Source organism: Rhamphochromis sp. 'chilingali' (genome assembly GCF_963969265.1).
Source record: "Rhamphochromis sp. 'chilingali' genome assembly, chromosome: 13".
Taxonomy (NCBI): Eukaryota; Metazoa; Chordata; class Actinopteri; order Cichliformes; family Cichlidae; genus Rhamphochromis; species Rhamphochromis sp. 'chilingali'.
The window spans coordinates 6,115,342-6,137,058 of NC_137940.1; the positions used below are offsets into that span (position 1 = coordinate 6,115,342).

The window sequence follows — 21,717 nt, forward strand, 5'->3', positions numbered from 1 at the left end:
ATATAATAAATAAAGAAAACAAACCTGAAAAAGGTTATCAAAACAACATAGCAAAAAGGGAATAAAATTAAATTTAGTTTTTATTTGCTGAGAGGAAAACATATTATAAGTTATAAAAAGATTCCCTACACTATAAATTTGATTTAAAAAAATTTTTTCTTCCCACGAGTGCCGTGAATTCTAGCTTGATGAAGTATGTCCTTCACTGCAGTCCTTTCTCAACTTGTCCTTTTTTCATTATTAAAAAAAAATAATACAAAAAATCCCTTCCATCTTCCAATATCATTTTCACAAAACAGTAGCATGACCATTGGGTTGTTTTGGGAAGCCACAAGCCACCAGGTTTCTCCAGTGTTTTGTAGACGTCCAAGGTCAAAATTTTCCTGTGCAACAACTATATCAGTGACAAATTTCCTTGGGGTGCTTTTATGCTGTGCAAACTGGTGACATATCAGTTCTACATAAAAGCCCTAAGGTCTCGAGGCAGTTTTTTATGTGGTGAGAACAGAAGTGTTGGAGATGCTGAGATATATAACAGTGAGTTCTGTTAGATGTGAGTGGACTGCTGATGATTATCACCACAGTGACGTGGCATGTGCGAATGCATGCATGTGCATTACACTGATTCATCAGTTTGCTGAAGCACTTTGCCAATTTTGGCCTTCTGTTACCAGATGGTTTGTCAGATTTGGATGCCTGTTTTAGTCAGTTTTTTCTACTGAATGGGAAATTGTGTATTTTCTTTATGTAGATATTAATAAAAAGCACCAATATGCCAAAGATTTCTGTTTACTGGATTTGATATTTTCAAAATAAAATACATTGAAACTATGTTGAAGCTTAAATATGATTAGATACTTATCACATTTAAAATGGTGACAATATTAAAAAATAATAGCTTTACTATATTATTATTATGGGCATACTTTGATAGACTTAAGTATGTTTTGATGAGATTAACTGAATTTGCAGAATTCATCCATGTTGTTTGGACAATTTCAGGGCATATTAGATGTCAGCTGAAGTTGCAAATTTATGCAAGTTTAATCTTTGATCAGTGACGGAGCAGTCATGTAAACAGTGGCTGAGCAGCGAAGTTGCCTTCAGTGCCACAGTGGTGAAAACGAGGTCAGCTAATTGGGACGGCTAAATATATTTCAAAGGGTACACCTTCTCTTTGGAAGGTGATAAACTGTGCCAGAGTCACTTTTGCAGCACATTTAACGTCATCCTGTAATGAAGGGATTAGAACCTTCTGATGACCACGGAGTGCCTGATGAGTGTTTATGTAAGCACAAATAATGTGGAGCAACTGCTGGGTGAACTAATGGAGTTGTTACAAGAAATGGCATATTCTATCCATTAGATTAACCCAACTTCAGGCAAAACAAATCAAACAAAATACAAAAATAAAAACAAAACAGTAATAACCCATGCTGTTTTCTCCTTAATGTGCCTGTGCATCTGCTGCATCTGCTGTGGATATCAAATTGGTCAATTAATCAGCATCAAATTACTGTAGATAATGTACTGTACATGAAATAATAACTAAATTTCAATGGAAAAAATATCTAACTAACTGTGTTCTGATAAAACTCACATTTAATCATTAAATTAAAGTGTAGAAAAAATGCACACAGATGCAACAGTGTTGCGTTGGCATGTCTTGATATACAGTGAAGCTCAAATTTAAGAAAACCATCATCTTCATGGCAAAGTGTAGCATGTTTGAAATGTGGTGAAGAGTCTAAATATTAAGATCTCAGGGGTTTCAGTGTATATTTGTGTAATCTCTACGATGATAGATGTGTCATTTTCTGTTCAAATAGTCCAATACAGAATGTGCCCATGTATAGCGATCCTCTATTCAACACTTTAAGGAAGCAATTTTCTTGTTATTGTTCCCTTCTGCTCTTTTCTTTCTGTTTTGTATAAAGATTTAGGACATTTCAGAGGCAGTTGGATATATCAGAAGCACACAGCAACATGCTTAATTATTGTTTTTATGTAAAGATTAATATAACGACTGCCTTATGTTTTACGTTACCTTGATCAGATTTTAGTTTTTTATTTGACATTACTGGTTCATAGATGAACGACTTAAAACTAAATGAATAAATAAGTGGGATGCATAACCAAATGCAAATAACCCAGATAAACATGCACAAGCACAGACACATACATAGAGAGATATATTATTTATATTATACACTATTGTCAGTAACAACAATATTAGGATTACAAGTCCCCAAATCAACAGTCTGTTTATCTTGCTGAAACATTCCAAAATTTAGTGAGAACTGAATTTTTTCCCCATGTTATCTTCATAAACAGAATGATAGAGAAGGAAAACTGGCACCATGCTATAATTTTCAGACACAGCAGTGAGCAATAATAAGATTTGTTTCAACATTTTGCTCATGGTGCATAATTAGGGTGACCTCAAGAACACTAGAAAACACTAGAAAAAGAGATTTACCCAATCACTCCTTTTTCTGCGTTTGGAGGGGGATTTCTGAGGGTGAATACTTGCTGGTTTCACTGAAAAGCAGTCAGATGTGACAGAGGCTTAATGGCTTTTCCAAAATCCCCAGTGTTTCTAAGAGTTACTGTTTGTGGCTGGCTTTTCTTTCTTAATTAAACATTTCTAAATTCCTTATTGAAGAAGTGCACGTAGAAGTCTCACCCATTAAAAACCTTACTTTTCATTCTTTTTCTGTCACATTTCACAGACGGCAAAGTCCTTTGAACAGTCCCTGCACAGACAAATAGACAGCGCATTGCTTCTGGATGTGAATTTCCATATTTGGTAATAAAGTAACATGTTGTCAAACTGTTCTCTCTGGCATAAGCTGCAGCACAGTCATGGGGATATCCAGTTTCTAAGCACGAGCTCAGTGAGTTTTAATCCTGGGCAAACTCAGCAAGCTCACCAGCAAGAGTGTCAGCATAGCAAGGCTAGAAACATGACAATGGACAGATGTGACACAACGACAGAAAAAAAGAGCAGCAACTCTCTTAGCTTCTATAAGTGCCAGGAGACCTAGAATATGGTACATTTTTAAGAAATATGGTGCCAGGGTGAGTTATAGAGCGGGTTTTAAGTCTTACAATTATCATGCCTTGGAACAAAATATGACATATACTTACAAATGTATTTCACCAGCTATTCTGAAATAGGAAAGGGGGTGCAAAGCAAAAGAAAAAAGGAGGCTGCAAAGTGAAACAAAACTGCATACATATATGGCATTCTCTTTGTGTGAACTGTAATTGTCTAGAATATGATCAGTATTTTATCTTATTTAAGAAAATATCTCAAACAGAAAATAAGAAAAGAATATAAGTAATACAAAATTCCGATTTAACAGCAAAGGCCTGAAATGAACAATTCAGCAGCAACTTCAAAAAGCAGTGTTTTAAAAATTTAATGGAAGATACTTACTGTGAACTACAGTAGCTAGCGTCTCCATGTAGCCACAGTACCAAAGTTGCACATTATCTGTAAATTACAACTATATTTAGCTTATCTCAAATGTAATTCAAAGCTCTCCACCTGTGTCATATTTTCAGACTTTGTTCCTTTAAATTACCCTGACTTATTTAACATGTAACCTAACTTCTTTTCTGACAGACATTTACTTTTACTTCATTGGCCTGTACACTATCATTCTCAGGTTAGACTGTGACAGTTAACAGTCAACACACTTTAGGTTCTGTTAGCTTGCACGGAGACAAAAAATGAAATTAGATTAGTGAGGTCTAATCTCTCTGTGGCCACATTACTGGCCAGTGTCATCTGCTAAAAAGATTAGAAATGGTGTCACAGACTGATGGAGGTGATTGGACTGTTAACAGTTCGGCTCCGGTGGCTGTGATGAACATTTAATTGCTCATGTCAATGGATTGTTAAAGATATTTGAAGTGCATGAATGATGGCGGTGGATGAAAGCGAGTCACTGGTATTCTAGCCAGTTTTTAAAGGGCTGTGTGTGCATTTGACTATGGGGTGAATGTTTTCCAAGGAACTCTAAACAAAGGTTTGACAAGTAAACAAGTAATGTTTTCATTGCCTCATAAAAAAATCATTTGGTATACAGCATTGAGCAATTAATCTACTGTTAAATATTTCAACTCACTTACCAAAAGATGAGGAAAAACTGCTAAAATTATATTTTCCAGGAAAAGAAAAAACAGGAAGGCACCACCGTGAAAATCTAGCTTCTATGGACCTCCAGTGGTTTAATGAGGTATAAATTAAATTTAGCCTGTGTCAGTGCACCATGACTTTAGTGTTGGCCACATTTCGAAATACACAAACTTCAAGCACTTCAAGCACACGAGCAAACGTCTCTGAAGTTTTGAGTCATGGTCAATCTTATTTGTTTTTTTAAAAAAAGCTTATTTTTGTGTGTTTTCCATGTTGGTCGTTGTGATTGTTTTAAATATTCCAGTAACCTGAAAACAAAAGTAGTGACACACATGGTAACAATAGAGGTGTTATCTTCATTTAGGATGGAAACCGTCTTATCAGTTTGCTGAAATAGCTAAAATTGGACTCAAATTGTTGTTTCATTCAATAAAATCATGGAAGATATGAGATTTTTGAGCTCAGAGCTTGGTAATGAGGCTTTCCTTTCCAAAATGCACATTGAAAATAGTAATTTACTTTTCATCAACTGATTGTTGGGTGTTTAATTTGACCAAATTTCAACCAGATATTTTAGGAATTGACCCAAAATAACTTTTGCAATTTTACAGCTCTATTGCAGTCCTATTCTATTCGATTCGATCGTGTTCAGCAGGAACAAAGTCTGACTGGACAATAGTAAGTCATTTGCCAGAGAAAGAATTTAATTAAATTAATTTCAGCTGAGATTTCATTAATGAAGCTGGTAATATTTAACAATATGAAAAAGTGGCTAAAGAATACTCCCTGTGTACATATATGAAGCATTACAGCAAAAATGAAGTAAACCTTTACAAACACCTAGTAGCCTGCAGAAGTAACATATCAAACTGATAGTCACACCACATATCTGTTACACAGACTCCAGTTCCCTTTGTCAATGAGGCACCTCACAATGATACTGGACAAAAAAACAAATCACTAGATTAATTACACTGAAAGAAACATGACAAAAGTCAATAACCCTCATTAACTTACATTTGATCAATACACATTTACAAGGAGCATGCAAATCTATCTACTCCAGTAAAATGTTTAAAAAACACTGCCGAAAGCAACTAAAGGATAAGATAGACATTTAGCATTTATGTTTACAGTCCATTGAGTTTTCAGTACTCTCTTCTGATCTTTGCATAATGAATGCTAGAAGCCAGTTACATCCCTGGTGTTATGTGGACCAGAACATATGTCCTATATTATTGAATACGGTGCTTTTGGAGAGTCAGCAGAATGAGGATGTAATACAAGTAATCTAATATAAACACAGAGTAATCACACAGTATATAATTAAACTGTTGTTAACGAAAGCAAACATTAAATCTAATGGAATCTCACAATATATTGTGGATATTAAATATTCTACAGATGCATCTGCTCTTAATGGTAAAGGGGGTGAAGCAGTGCACTGAAGCATATTTGGATGCCCCATAATCATATACCTGTGAATATGTGGAATAGTTACATTTTTCTCGGGGCAGTGTTACTATACCATAAAACAGAGAACATTTAAAAAGTTGATATAGAGTTTTAAAGAATCTTTAAGACAAACAGAATATCAATCACAGTCATTATCACTATATCAAATAAAGCAATAGGTCATTTCATAAAAGTTTCACAAAGTGACTCGCTCAGATTGGATCTGCTGCTGTTGAACACAAGCACTCCCCTGACAGAACTTATGGGAAACTATCCATTAATCAGCCGAAAAAGAAACTAAAAAAGATGTCCCTTAATGGTTGTTTCTGGCCCTAATGTGCACTAACTGAGGGTAATAAAGGTCTTGGTTATATACATTGCTATGAATTATAGCAGGGAGTACTGTATGCTTCCCAAATAAATGTCAGAAGAGTTTGTTTCAAATAAGATATGACATTGCTCTGGCAAATCATCCGTGGTATAAAAGACAGCAACTTGTTTTCTGCTAAATAGTGAAAAGGAAGTTTGCAATTTAATTCAATCAGGATTAAAAGCAATGAAGTAAACATTCAGTACAATGTCCTAACACAATTTTTTTTTCTTCAGTCTGTTCACAGTTCTCTAGAGGAGTGTATGCCATTTTTGGATTCTATGACAAGAAGTCTGTAAACACCATCACCTCGTTTTGTGGGACGCTACATGTCTCCTTCATTACACCCAGCTTCCCTCTGGATGGAAGTCATCAGTTCATTATCCAGATGCGACCAGATATCAAGGGTCCCCTTCTCAGCCTTATTGAGTACTACAAGTGGGACAAGTTTGCCTATCTCTACGACAGCGATCGAGGTAAGAAGTGAACACGTTTTATAGCTTTCAAAGTATGATTTGAGTGGATTTTCATCATGAAATTCTCTAAAGAAAATCTGCCACTGTTGTCAGCTGGTTATCTTGTAGCCTTGGAAGCTTGAGTGCTAATCCTATGGCTATTTGTAAAACATGTATGTGAAATTATGAACTTTGAAAACTGCATTATTGGCCAGATATTTGGATTCTGTAATATAAACCACAGAAACTGTAAGTTAGACTATATTATTATATGTTTGCTACTTTCAGCTGCTGAGTTGTCACAAGGGGCTACAGAAGAGTAATCTATCCAGCAATTTGCTGGTTCTGTTAAGCTGTAAGTTAGCATACATGTAGCTTTTTGTTAGTATAGCTTTTGGGAACACTGGTCCTCTTAGGGGAAAGGCTCGCATGTCCCCCTAGTGACCTTTTCTCATGGAGGATAAGTGGACCCAAACTTTGCCCATTCCTCCTGACAGACATTTTGTTGATACACTTTTGGTCCACTTGTCCCCTTACAGGGAAGCGGTTGATCAAATGAATACAGAATCCTGAGTAACCGCTTTTATCCTGTGACAAAACATTTCTATCCCACTGTGTGCAACACAGGTGAAGCTAGGTAAAGGGCATGGGCTCATTACAAACAGCTTGTCACATACAATCAACTATAGCACCTCCTCCATTTGAGAGTGTAATGTAATATCAAGGCGAGGTTAGAGGAGAGGCAGTCAGAGTCATCTCTGACATACAGTGGAGATGATACGGCCTAAAGCTGTTGATTTCCACACTTGTTCTACGTAGAGATGTGATGTCAGCAATGGTGTGACCATCCTAATTGAGAGGAAAAGTTGCACCATGCTTAGTTCACATGTGTTATTTTTCAGCTCCACTTCACAATCAAACAACAGACTCACAGATACATACACATATACAAATACACACACCCAGTTGCTTTTCTGGTTCCAACTCTACCTAAAATTCAAGCCATACCCTTTTTGGTCTATCAGTCAGTTAGACAGGCAGGCTTTTCCCAAGATTAAGGATTACAGAATCTGAAGACTGTCACCATAGCACTCATCATGTTTTTACAGTCTGCAGTTATCACAAACATTCACTAATACAGCAGTAGTGGTGCCCTTAATGATAAAACTAGCTTTTTTAGAGAATAAGTTAAATTATTTAGCCATAAATAATCTCTATCCTGAGCCTGTACACCTGTATTTGGAATCCTGGATAAGATCAAGGGCTGAATTTATCCTACATGAAATATTATCTACCCTCAAACTATAATATCCCAGCTTGCTTCATATTCAAATCTATTTCGTCCCTTTTCTTTGATCCCTTTCATAAGTGATTCTTCAAAATTCGACACTGATAACGTCGAAGTCTGGAAATAAGATTTTATATCTTCCAGCAGACATTTTCTCTCACTACCTGAAACGTCGAACACACTATATGCTTTATAAGCATGACAATTGTATTTTTTAATTGAGCTAGCGGCATATGAGTTGGTAAAATGGAAGATGGCTGTGGCTGAATTCGAGAAGAATGGTTAATATAGCAATTAATAATAAGGTGTAATAAAGGCGATGGCAGCCAAAAGGTTCAAGAACAATCTACTCCTGCTTTTGCATTATCTCACTTTGCTGTGTCATGTAATTCATTTTATGCTGTCACCTGCTAATTGTGATTCTGTGACTTTTGCCCTTGAAGCACAATGCAGTCTTCTGGAGCAACTGACACTGAAAAGAAAATCTCTTCCACAGATAGAGTTCCACTCTCTATTAACACTCTTACTGCAATGAAAAACCAGAATTAAAAGCTCAGTACTATCTAGTTACAGTGTAATAACAGTATTAAGTCTTCTATCCTAACAGGAATACTCAGTGTTTATGTTACACATCAAATTATTCTTTTAGCTCATAGACTAATTGTTTTATTTTCAGCACGCTAAAAGAGACAATGTTCAGATCAATTTTAGAAATCATTTTGAAGGTATGCAACATTGATAAATTCCCAAAGATAGTTTTATATGTAAGTATTTATATGAAGCACTAAGTGGTTTATTGCAACAGAAGTGAATCAACATAGAGATGTGAAACTGCTGCTGTCTACACACAGTTTAGAGTGGATACACAGTGGATGGATTAGGAAGGATTTAGAGCATTTCTGCTCTGTATTACCTTTAACTTTCTATAGTGTTACATCTCTTAAAGTCTCCCATTGCACCTTTTCCCATCCAAGACATATCCTGCCTGCTCTTTATACACTAACGTTATCCTCCCATTTGTCCTGTCTGCTTTACAAATCATCTCTTGTGTTTGCTATGCTTTTCTTCCTTTTGCCAGCATGCTAAGTCTTACCAGTCAGCCTTTCTGACTGACAGCAGAATCAAATACTGTTCCTCTCTAAAATCAGAAGCACCAGCTGTTTCACAGTGTCCCCATGCTAATGCTAGGAGTGACCTGCTGTCCTTACTGTACGCCCGCTGTGGCACTAAGGGGCCTGTTGTGCATATTTCATCATTGCATGGCTGTCTAATTAGGTCAGTGTGATCCACTCATTCCCATGGCAACCCAAAGTGTAGAGAGAAGAGGAAAGAGAGAGACTGTAAGTGACTAAGCTTGTTGGTAAATGATGCAAGGATGTGTGGGGGTGTTTCTCAGGGAGTCGAAAGAAAGGAAGCAATGGAGTTGTTACTGGTTATGATGAATTCTATTAGAACACTGAGGCTAATGCATGAACCAGCAAATACCTTGTCAGCTATGGCCAGTAACTTTGTTTAAACAATGGATCAAGATAGATTAAAGAGTAGGTTAAAGAGAAGACCAATATTATGGTGTAGGTCAGGTACTGGGAACCTATTTTTGGTAAACAACTGATAAATATCTCAAAAAGTGGAGCTGCAACTGATCTTTTCTAACGTGATAAAAATGTGACTACTTTGCAGTGGGCTCCATTTATCCTTTCATCCATTTTCTTGTGCTTATCTAATTCACTGGTTCACGGTTGATGCCCATCCTGCGTGCCATGCGTGGGGTGTGGGGTTACACCAACAGCAGTTACAGTTACAGCAAAACGGTACAGTTACCATTACTAACAAAAACTTAGTCATATTTTCTTTTGTTTTTTCTTCCATCTCCAAAAAGTTTGTCTAAAGGGTCTCCCTTACCGCAACTTCAGCTTTATAGCAGGAAGTGGAAATATTTGCTTGGGACATCTTCCCTGTTGCAAATGTTGAGGACATTCTCTCTGATTGGCCAACCTGTACATTTAAAAGGAGGCCAAAAAAGCTCAAACGATGCCCAGTCTTTTCAATTTAGGTGCTTATCAATAGTAAACTGTGTGATCGGCTAACACTAATTAGCAGGTCTAATTGCCTTGGCAGTTAACCTACACAGTCTATGGATGCAATTTGCTAACTAAGTCCGCTACAAGTTTCTCGGTGACTGCAGTTGTCAGTCAAAGCTGTTACACCCCAATTTAACATCACCGCGGTAGGAATTAGAATCAAACTTATGGGAAAGGAGACCCCTTGGACATAAATCACCATAATGAGAACTATTGATGACAAAAAAGAATCTTTGGAAAAAAATTTATCTGAGGGGAATTAATTTATTTTAGTCTGACCCCAGTCCCATTCGCTAACATGGAGGAGGCGGGGTTTATGACATATACTGCAGCCAGACACCAGGGGGCAATAGAGACGTTTTGGCATTCATTTTTGGGGAACTGTCGCGTCGTCCATGTTTTCTACAGCCCTAAAGAATGTAGCCTCATGGGCAGTGTAGTCCGTGCTGCAGGGAGAATGGACTGCCATACCCATTATGTATCTGTGAGCGAGGGAGGGAGAAAAAGGTGAGTGGAAAAGTATGAGCTGTCATCGAGTAGAAACGGGAGCTGGAAGCATGTGTAACCGAGGACAAGGGATGAGTAAACGGGGCAAAGAAATAATTGATCATTTATTTATTACATGAGTTAAACATACAAATTCCCAGTCGTGTCCAGACAGGACTTACAGCACATCCTGCTGATATCCCAGCTGCACATGAGACTTACCACACAAACTGTGCGAAATAACACTACAACCCGTCACACCCCGCTTAGTGACACTGCAATCGTGGCACACACTGCAAACAATTCGGGTCTCAGCGCAGCTGGGAATCAGTGCTATGTATGGCCTGTGATCTGAGAGATAAAGGGAAGTGGCACAAACAATTAAAAATAAAAAAACAAAAAACAAAAGAGAGGTTAGTCCGCCCTTACAAAACTTACTCTCAATCAATAACCGCCTCTACGGCTGGACGGACTAACCAAAACAAAATTACAAATCAATCAAAAGAACAAAAAAAAAAAAAAAGGACAGCAGAGACAGCACAGCTGAAAAACAAACAACATTATCAATTAAAATATTACCCAATAAAATAGCAATTTTATAAAACCATTCAAAATCATGAAACTAAAACAAACACTCAATATACCTACAATATTGATCAGTTTCCCTGCGCGCAGTCGATCTAGGGCTTGATCAATTCTTCTATTAAAATTCGTGGTCACACTAAAAAAGTCCAATGACACATTAAAAATAGGCACATGCAATAGCAAAAGATCCAAACAAAAAATGGCAAAAGTCTCTTACCGACAGTATACCCACTCGCACCTGAGTGAATTAATTGCCTCTGGTTTTTTCCACAGAAGAGCGCTGACTTCGCCCCACACACCCACTACCTTTTCACAGCTCTTCAGCCAATCACCTGGCAGAGAGCAACAAACTGCCAGGTGACACTTGTTACACATGTAAATATAATAATAACCACTGCAGCCAAGAAGAGTGCCTGACGAGCCCAGTTGTAAGTAAGCTATTAAGACTCAACTGTACACAGTGTTCGTGTTTTCCTCCGAAACAATAAGTTCCGTTGGAGCAGCCTTTCAACGCCTCTCTCTGTCTCAAACTTGACCCAGACAACAAAGTAAAGCTATTTTTCGGCTACTAGCCCGACACTGAACCTGAAGTATTAGCCAGAGGTCCCTTTACTACGGTTCGGAGCCGCGGACCTTCAGTAACAGTAATAAATCACACAGCAATAGTACATTCATGTAGTTGTAAAAAGCATGATAATATATTAAGTAATCCAAAGTATTCAGAATACGTTACTCTCATCGAGTAACGTAACGGAATACGTTACAAAATACATTTTGGGGCATGTATTCTGTAATCTGTAGTGGAATACATTTTAAAAGTAACCTTCCCAGCACTAAGCATGCCAGCATTTGCTAATATATTAGAAATCCACTGTTGTCTAAATAAGGTCACATACTCGTGCTTGGAGACTTTATGCTTAATTAATCAAGGAAAAATAAAAGCGCTGTCTACAGCAGTGATAAGCACTAAAATAGCTATTTCTGCTGTCAAATATTACAATTGTACCAGTCTGGGTTTTTTTTTTTATAATTTCCATACTTTTATCTAAACATCATTCAAACATTTACATGTTTGAATCTAGATTAAAATAAACAAAAAATAAACCCAAATAAAAAATTTGCAGATTCAAGTTCTGTTATAGCAGACCTGTAGGCAATCACAACCCCTGCTATTTCTTCCTAAAACAAAGCCTTTAAACACTTGCAATTGATTTAAGTGGTGCTTCAATAGGCATTAAGCAAAGAATAACAGGTTCACTCTGGGGAAGGATGTTGGACTTTCAGCACAGTAGATATATGGGAACACAATTTGTTAAACAGATTATAGCTAATGTGAGGATGAATTTGTAGGAATCGAATCAATATCCTCTATTTAATCTGAGCCTATTTGACCCTTAATTAAACATTTTACATCGTATTGTACATGTTCTCATGTATTTGGAGTCATGATTCAATATAATAAAAAAATTGTCAAATGTAAAAGGTAGTAAAGGAAACATTTAACTTAAGTGCTGCTTTAGACCACTGAAAGAGGTATTTGTTGTTCATTGCAAAACGTGCAAAATCATGGGTTTGTGAATAATTATAAAATATTATATAACCGAAAAAGTCACATATATTCTTACATTATATACAACATTGAATGACTTAAAGTGAATGTAACAAAATCAATGATGTCCTTTTTTATGAAATAATTACATTTACAAATGTCATTGAACTTGTAACAAAAGCAAAATACTAAATACGGTATATATTTTAACACTAAATACACAGGAACAAACTAGTATTACATGGTGATATAGTCTTTCAGGTAAAAAGAGTGTAGGGTGGGATGTGATCTAGTTATAAAGTTAAAGGGTACACTGGGGTGGACAATATATTTTAATACATTTAATTACTTATTAATGCAAATGTTTCATCAGCTAATTTGATGGCCACAGAAAAGGTGATAAAATTGACTTTGAATGCGGGACATTTGTTGATGTCACATGTTGGTCTGAGTCTTCCAGATACCGCTGGTCTACTGGGATTTTTCTAGGCATAAATGCTTTGTTGATGCCAGAGGTCAGGGGAGAATGGCCTGCTTTCTACATGCTGATACCAACAGCAGCTCAAATAACCGCTTACATACAAGGTGTGCAGAAAAAGCATCTTTGAATACAAAATATATTAAACATTGAAGCACATGGCTACAGTAGCAGAAGATCACAACAGAAGACCATTTCTGCCAGCTTAGAATAGAAAAAAGACGCTACAGTGGTGCAGGGTATACTTTTTTGGCAAGCTTTGGGGTTTTTGTTACTAACTGATTGTTTAAAATGCATAACCTACCTGAGTATTGTTGCGCACATGTCCATGTCTTTATGACCATAGTGTACCCATCTTGTGATAGTTGCTTCCAGTAGGATAACACACGATTTCACAAAGCTAAGATAATTTCACTCTTGTTTCTCAAACATGACAATGAAATCACTGTACTCAAAGGGCCACAGTTTCAATCCAATATGGATGTTCATCTGACAAAGATGCAGGACGTGCATAATGCCATCATGTAAACATGGACCAACATCTCTGAGAATGGTTTTCAGCAACTTGTTGAATCTATGCAACAAAGAAATAAGGCAGTTGTGGATGCAAAAGGTTTTATTAGTAAGGTGTGCCCAACAGAGCAGCTACTGACTATAAGTACAGTCCACAGAGATGCACTATCTAGATTATATTTGACTTCAGCCAATGCTAACTAGCATTTTGCCTTTGTTGTTTAATTATTTTCACTGCATATTACTCAGAACTTAAATTTCATTTCATTTATCTAATTTCTTAAGTATCAATAAAACACATTTAACCACTACTTTGACCTTAATGCAACTATGATGAATAGTTCATTCAGATAAAACTGCAAGTCTCCATTTTCCTCATATAAAATCAAAGCCGCGTCGCATGAAATTGATTACATCTGTAATTCACCGGCAAGTCAGAATGAAACACTCAACCTTTTCATTAAACCGCTTTCTAACTGCCCTCAGCAGACCAGCAATCAATAACAGCAAAGATTCAACAGTGAAACCAGACAGAGAGGATGATGCGAATATAATCTGAAACAGACATGATATCTTTGCCTTCACCACACTACACATCACACTGACTGACCAGTGCTACAGCTAACTGCACCAGCTGTGTCAGTTATTCACTGAACATTTTGTTTATATTACATATTGGAATAAACAGTACGGTCAAAATAAGTGATCACATACTGTAAGAGATTTTGCTGAAGACACTTATTTTTCAAGGTTTTCTGAAGGTCTTGCAATTCAAAATATCAGACAAAGACTATGAGTGGACGTTCAGGATAGATTGTACTGTGAAAAAAATAAGCAAAATACTCAATTACTCCTTTAAAACATACAGTAATAGAGCAGAAATGAAATATGAAATGTTGGTATTGATGCAGTCAAGTGTATTGTTAGACCCACTTTCCTCCCACATGTTGGTCAGGTTCATGCCAGAATACCTGTGACTCATCTTGATGAGCTCTTTACATAAGGCACTGAGTCGCTGTAAAACCTTCACTGGGTTTCAACAAGCAGATGAGAATGTTTTTGAACGGGTCTTGTCTGCTGGTCTATTTTTTTTCTTCAAACTATGTCTGCTTCTGCTAGGCTCTTGCATTTCTTTTTTGTTTTTCTGCGTCCCACATTTTTATTTTCGCGTGCTTGTTGTGACTTCTTGAAATTTGAGGTTTGAAATCTGCATATCATGATTACTGCATTGAGCCATTAAAATGCCATAGGGCCAAAAATATCTCGGGGACTAAAGAGAATGTGCAGTTAATAATTTAAAACCATTATAAAACATATGCATATGTTAAGCATAAAGAGACACAACATGATTAATATTTTAACTCTGTGTCAATCTTTTCTTCAGGCCTGACAACACTGCAAATTGTTCTGGACACCGCAGCAGAGAAAAAGTGGCAGGTAACTGCCATTAATGTGGGAAACCTTAAAGATGAGAGAAAGGATGAGGCCTACCGCTCACTGTTCCAAGATCTGGAGAACAAAAAAGAGAGGAGGGTGATACTGGACTGTGAACAGGATAAAGTGAAGGACATTATGGAACAGGTACATTGTAGATTATTATTATTATTATTATTATTATTATTATTTGGTAGTCTTTCTCGTAAGTAATTTCTGGGTAAAGTAATTACATGCAGTAGGCTCCATCGGTATAATGATCAGTGGCTTGTTGTTTGTAAAGAAAGCTAAAAAAAAATGTACGTTTGCAAAACATTGAAAGCAAAAAACAAATGTTTTTACTATTTCGTGCTTAAATTATACATGATATTAGAACTAATAGAGTCCAAATATGTAAAAACTCTACTGGGAAGTGTAAATAGCACTGGGAATGGATCTGTGGTGATTAAAAAAGGGGGGTGCAGGAAATGCTAACAACCTTGTTGTCCTTTAATTACTCCTGTAGGAGAAAAGTAAGATCCAGTTGAAATACGTGTATCTGACAAAGCACTTACAAAAGTAGCCTTGTCACATGGACCATGCAGTCCAGCAGATGTAGAAAGGCACCATAACAATTATGCTAATTGTTCATTTAGGCTGTAAACAAAACTGCAATTAAAGGGAAAACAAATGCACATAAGCAGACTATTTTTACTTAACCTTTTTCTCACGAGGGAGGCATATTGATTAGCATTTAAAGCATGCAGACGTCTGTTTAACCAAATGCTGACTGAAATCAATGTCTACAGCCTCGTTGCCTCTTTATCAGGGAAAAACAGAGACTGTCGAGGTGGAAGTTTCTTGCTTTATGTCAAAGACATTTACATAGGAGATGCAAGACGTTATTATTCAAATCTGCATCAAGTAGCAGCCCTGACAAACGAAGGTGTCAGTCAAGCAGCGGGATTAGTTTCAGGTGTGCCATTTATATGAGGTACTGAAAAGGGGTCTGGTTGAGATATGTTAGTTTTTTGCTTTTGTCTTTTCTGATAAGAAAACTGGCGTCAGAACTTGATATCTCTGTCTAGCAATAGCTGCGACTATAAGTGACAATGTTTTTTAAAGTGATAACGGCCAAGACTGTCAGACATGTGAGGGTTGATTGAAACAAATTAATAATGTCTGAATAAATATGTGGCAGATTTAGATTGTACTTTCTTATAAGTGTAGTTGTCAAACAGTGTAAAATGGCATACAAGAGGAACTTCAATCAAGCATTTTATTAAGCTGTTTTTGTCAACTAAGAATTGCTTTTTCCTTCACGAGGTGTCCTATATGTTGTTTTAATGCACATGTGTTTCACAACAATGTAGGTCATCACAATTGGCAGACATGTTAAAGGCTACCACTACATTATAGCCAATCTGGTGAGTGTAAACAACATTTACAACTTTTTCTTTAAAGAATGACTTTATAAGTGTATTAATTGATGGAATAATTCATTTTGATCTGTTTTTTTAGGGTTTCATTGATGGAGACCTGTCCAAAATTCAGTATGGTGGAGCAAATGTTTCAGGCTTTCAGATTGTTGATTTTGATGATCCCTTGGTTTCCAAATTTGATCAGCGATGGGAGGCACTAGAAGAAAAAGAATATCCTGGAGCTGACAGTAAAATAAGGGTGAGTTTTAACATGCACATATGAGGCGATATAATACTGAAATCATCAATGATTATTCTGTTTAGTTTACTCTACTATACCAGCCCACATGAAGTCAGCTTTTTGGAAATTGGAATGGCATGTTCAGTTTTGGCAAACACACAAATCAGATAAATTTACATTAAAATATAACCAGAGCTGCATAGTCATTGCCAAAAGTAGCCTTCGTTTTTTTGTAACTGGGAAAGTTCAAGCTGTTTTTAAGGCCACACTGATTAAAAAAAAGCACTCACTCAAGTTTTGACATTTACAAAACAACAAAACTGCTCTACAAAAATACATAAACAAAGAAAGCACCAGCATCAAACATATGATATATCATATGCTGTCTAATTAGGGAAAGACAGTGGATAAAGCATAATGCACTGTGTAATCTAGTGCAGAATGTCAGATAAATATCATTTATTTATTTGATCAACTATATTTATTCAATGTGTGAATACGGAGCTTACAGTTAAAGCCTTTTTTTGTCAACTAGTTATATTATGTTTAACCAGATGGCAATACAGTCCTTCATTATTCATCTATATATAATATATAATTCATGTATAATCTCCTCCAATTTTCTGCCATAGTATACATCTGCGCTGACCTATGACGCCGTTCAGGTGATGACAGAAGCTTTTCGATACCTTCATAAACAGCGCATTGACTTTACCAGGAGGGCCAACACTGGTGACTGCTTGGCTAATCCTGCTGTGCCATGGGCTCAGGGTGTGGAGATTGAGCGAGCACTGAAACAGGTAACTCACCTCTTTTGCTGGTGAGGATTCATTGCAGTGGTAACAGTAGACACATTAAAAGAATAGCATTTTAAAACGCATCGAGGTAGAAAGTACTTGTCAAAGATTGATTTTTACAGTGCATATGTACACAGAGAAATATGCTCTCAGAAGAAGAAGAAACACACTAAATAGAGATTAATTTGATGGTAAACTATGATGCTGCATCAGTTATTCATGGTTATCATGTTGAGTTTCTGAAAGATCAGTAACACGGTTCTCAAATGTTTTTTTCTTTTCTTTTTATGTCTTTATCTGTACCACACTGATTTGTCCATCTACACTCTTTCTTAATGCAGAGCAGAAAAAAGTGTCCAAAACAGCTTCTAGGATGAGATTCTTTTAATGATAAAGGTATCAGTTGGAAATGTCTCAGAAAGCTTTTCCAAAATTGATCAGTTCTTGCCTTTGATGTTTTTTTGTCTGGCACCCTGGAAGTCAGGATACACTTATAAAAGATCAAGATTAGCTGCCTTTAACCACCCCATGAAGACAGAGAGATGCTGTCCTGGGTTGTGATCAAACATGTAAGAAGATAAGCCGATCCAAGGGTGTTGGATCTCTTCCAAATCAATTTATGTTGCTCTCAAAACCTGATCAGTGATGTTTAGTTTCCCAAGATCACATGGCTCTTACCTTCAAATGTCCCCCAAAGTGAGGTGAAAGTGAGAGAGAATCAAACTTTATATTATGCTACCTATTTTTACCTAATATTTTAACTTTAATATTTTCCCAAAGGGGGGTTCTACGGCTAGATGAATATCACAGTATTAACACAGTGTGTGACAAGTTTGTTTTTTTCCCCCCCTCATCTCTTTTTGAAAGGACGTTTCAATTTGTTTTTCATTTTTAGTTTTTCCATCCATCCATCCATCCATCCATCCATCCATCCATCTTCTTCTGCAGTTAAAGAGGTTTCTTCTTGGTCTCAAATCAACTTAACTAAACAAATAACCTGTGAGTTTGATTGAACACTGTTACAGACTATGTAACATCTAATATGGATTTTACATTGTGAGTATAGTATGCAGTGTACTGACGTGCCATCCATATAGGAAACAACTAGTAACACATCAGCACTCAAGTCTAGACCTATGTAACAGCTTTCATGCAATACAGTGACTTGCCAACTGAAAATGGAACTTAAACTTTGGTGATTTTTCAAGTTTGTCAACTAAATGAGAGGATGTATGTCGAAAATCTGAGTTTCCATGTTGTGAAGTTAAGAGATCCACTCCACCAAATGCATTTTAGAAATGCTGATTTTCCCTGAAAAAAATCAAGAGGATCCTTCCCATTCTTTCTACTTTAGTTCCTTTGGTTAATGAATGTTCTCTGAATACATGCTGAGTTTATGCTCTTCAATCTGGACACCACTGGGTTCATTCAGACTTTCTGCTGCCTCGTAGCTCAGCACAAAGAAGTATTTGAAGTCATTAGGTATCATGGTAAAACACTCAAGAAGAGGGGAGTCATAGGAAACAAAGAGCAAAGAACACTTCTCACTTAACCGATCCAAATGGATGTCACTTTAGGGAACTTGGATGAGGTCGTGACAACATCACAATGCACTGATTTTTGGGCAATGAAACTCTGGGTGAATATGTTTTTGAGGACTGTATTACTTCAGACAAGTAAAAAGACACGTAAAAAAGATCCTTATTAGCACATTAGTATTTTACTTCTCTGAAACTGTCCCAATCGTCTCCTGATGACTTAGCAAAGAGCATTTCATCCTTGTTGTTCAAATTGGCAGCTATTTACGGATTAAGCCCTGAAAGGATTTATGAGACATTTATTACCTATTCATCCTGACAAAACTGCATTTGCATGACCCAGACAACATCAAGAATTAATTTAACTTTGAAAATCTCAACTTTTAACCTGCAAATGAATGGTGAATGGTGTTACTTGACTGATCATAATTAATAAGAACAACAATGATAGCTTCCATGTTTTTAATTATTGCCTTCCACATAAGCCCACTACCACTGTTTGCTCGTCACACAGATTTATTCATGTCAAATCAGTCTTACACACGTCTGATCTTGTGTTTCCAAGGTTCGAGTGGAAGGACTGACAGGAAACATCCAATTTGACCAGCATGGCAAGAGAGTCAATTACTCAGTGAATATAATGGAATTAAAGAGTAATGGTCCTGTAAAAGTAAGTCTCTTGATATCCAATTTGAATAGAAGATGAATATCTATACAAGATTTGAGCGTTTGGAAAATTTTTGAGACTATATAGTTTGAATTCAAGGCTCAAGCTGTCCATTAAAGCAGCACTTACTTTTTCTTGAATTTATTGCTTATTTTTTCCAACAGATTGGATACTGGAATGAAATGGATAAAATGGCTGTCACCAAATCAGATGTCTTTACAAATGACACAACAGGAATGGAAAACAAGACCGTTATTGTGACCACCATTTTGGTATGTTTAATAATGAGTCCATAACTAATTGCGTACTTTTAATTGTGGTTTTAGTGTCTCCGTTCTTGGACCACTGGGTACCTTATTTTATGAATAGATGTCTTAACACTTTAATTTAGACACTTTTCCCTTTACGGAGAAAAGTGTTGGTTTTTTTTCCTTGTTTTTGTTAAATATATGTAGTTAAATATATGTAGAATAACACCAGATCACTGATTTCACGCTACAAGGCTATACTGTGTTTCACAAGGTAATTCATATGTGCTGAATTCATGTGTGCTGCTCTTTTTTCCTGTCCTTCAGGAAGCTCCGTATGTAATGCTGAAAAAGAACGCTGACCTTTTTGTAGACAATGAGCGCTACGAGGGTTACTGTGTAGATCTTGCTGCTGAGATAGCGAAGCACTGTGGCTTCAAATATCAACTGAAAATAGTGGGGGATGGAAAATATGGAGCAAGAGATGCAGAGACCAAAATCTGGAATGGGATGGTTGGAGAGTTGGTATATGGGGTGAGTTGATCTACTCATTCGAATGCATGCTTTAAAGGTTTTCAATGAGATAGCTTTGATTGAAAGCCCCTGTAATCTCAAGTGGTATTTCTTAAACCTTTTTTTGCCTTTTTTTTCTTTGCCTTCTGGTTTGATAGAAAGCAGACATCGCAGTGGCTCCTCTGACCATCACATTGGTGCGAGAGGAAGTGATTGACTTCTCCAAGCCTTTCATGTCACTGGGCATTTCCATCATGATCAAGAAGCCTCAGAAATCCAAGCCTGGAGTTTTCTCTTTCTTGGATCCACTGGCTTATGAGATTTGGATGTGTATAGTTTTTGCTTACATTGGTGTCAGCGTGGTGCTGTTCCTCGTCAGCCGCTTCAGCCCCTACGAGTGGCACACTGAGGAGTATGAGGACGGGCAGATCCAGACCAATGAGTCTACTAATGAGTTTGGCATATTCAACAGCCTGTGGTTCTCCCTTGGAGCCTTTATGCGACAAGGCTGTGACATCTCTCCTAGGTAAGTCAGAAAAATCCACAACTTCCATATTGCGTTAATTTAAGAAAATTTATGCTGTACGTATAAGTAAATGATAAGTGATATTCCACCAGAACTACCTAAAAATGAGAAAAAAATGATTTTAGAGCTTCAAAGTATTCATCAACCAAGTGTATTTTTAGCTCTGCTAGCAATATAGGATTAGGGGTTGTAATATTGTTGGGTTTATAACTTAGAGGTCCAGCGTAAAGCACTGTAGCATAGATTCTCAAATCAAAAGTGGATGACGAGGATGGAGAGCATTAGTTAGTAACATGTTATGTTTGAGCATGTAACCAAACCATCCACTTTGTTATATTCTTCATACATTCTGTATGTCTTGGCTTTATTTGGTTTTATTTACTTTTGTTTAGATGAAAAGTTATAAAATTATTCTTTTTACAGAATTTAGTGTAAAATTAATATTTTAACTGTAGATTTACTACCTTGTGAGTAGACATTTGTGTTGTGTTGACCTAACTTTTTTATCCCACACCTCATCCCAAACATGTTTTATGGTAAATTAAGAGTAACCACTGCTTCTCTTTGTTAACCCTGTTGCTCACAGCCTAAAGGGCCTGGGTTCAAATCCACATTCTAGATTGAGGCTTTCTGTGTAGAGTTTGCATATTTACCCAAGTTTATGTGGGTTGTCTCAGGATACTTTGGCTTCTTCCCACAGTTCAAAGACACCCATTTAGTGGGGTTAGGTTAATTAGTGATTGGTGCAAATGATTGTCTGTCCCACTATGTTAGCCCTGCTTTAGATTGGCACACTATCCAGAGTGTACCCTGCTTTTCGCTGGGATAGTCTCCAGCCTCCCACTGCAACCATAATTTGGAAAAGTGGAAGAAAATGGTTTTATGGATCTTTAGCATTATTGTAGTCTCAGAGATAAACTAGTACATCCCAACTAGAGTATTGTTT

The 21,717-nt window shown here is 36.8% G+C and overlaps 1 protein-coding gene across 11 annotated transcripts in view; it reads left to right on the top strand.

The window, feature by feature from the left end:
* Positions 1-21,717, top strand: part of gria2b (glutamate receptor, ionotropic, AMPA 2b) — a 53,147-nt gene that overhangs the window by 24,096 nt on the left and 7,334 nt on the right. For all 11 annotated transcript variants that reach the window (XR_013973861.1, XR_013973862.1, XM_080901291.1 and 8 more), the window contains exons 3-11: positions 6,209-6,448; positions 14,792-14,988; positions 16,194-16,247; positions 16,342-16,500; positions 17,115-17,282; positions 19,383-19,487; positions 19,649-19,756; positions 20,060-20,266; positions 20,404-20,771. Coding sequence is in view for 9 of the 11 variants with exons in the window: in XM_080901291.1 (XP_080757417.1) it covers positions 6,209-6,448; positions 14,792-14,988; positions 16,194-16,247; positions 16,342-16,500; positions 17,115-17,282; positions 19,383-19,487; positions 19,649-19,756; positions 20,060-20,266; positions 20,404-20,771 (1,606 nt within the window). In the remaining 2 variants the exon portion in view is untranslated. The remainder of the gene's footprint in view (positions 1-6,208; positions 6,449-14,791; positions 14,989-16,193; positions 16,248-16,341; positions 16,501-17,114; positions 17,283-19,382; positions 19,488-19,648; positions 19,757-20,059; positions 20,267-20,403; positions 20,772-21,717) is intronic.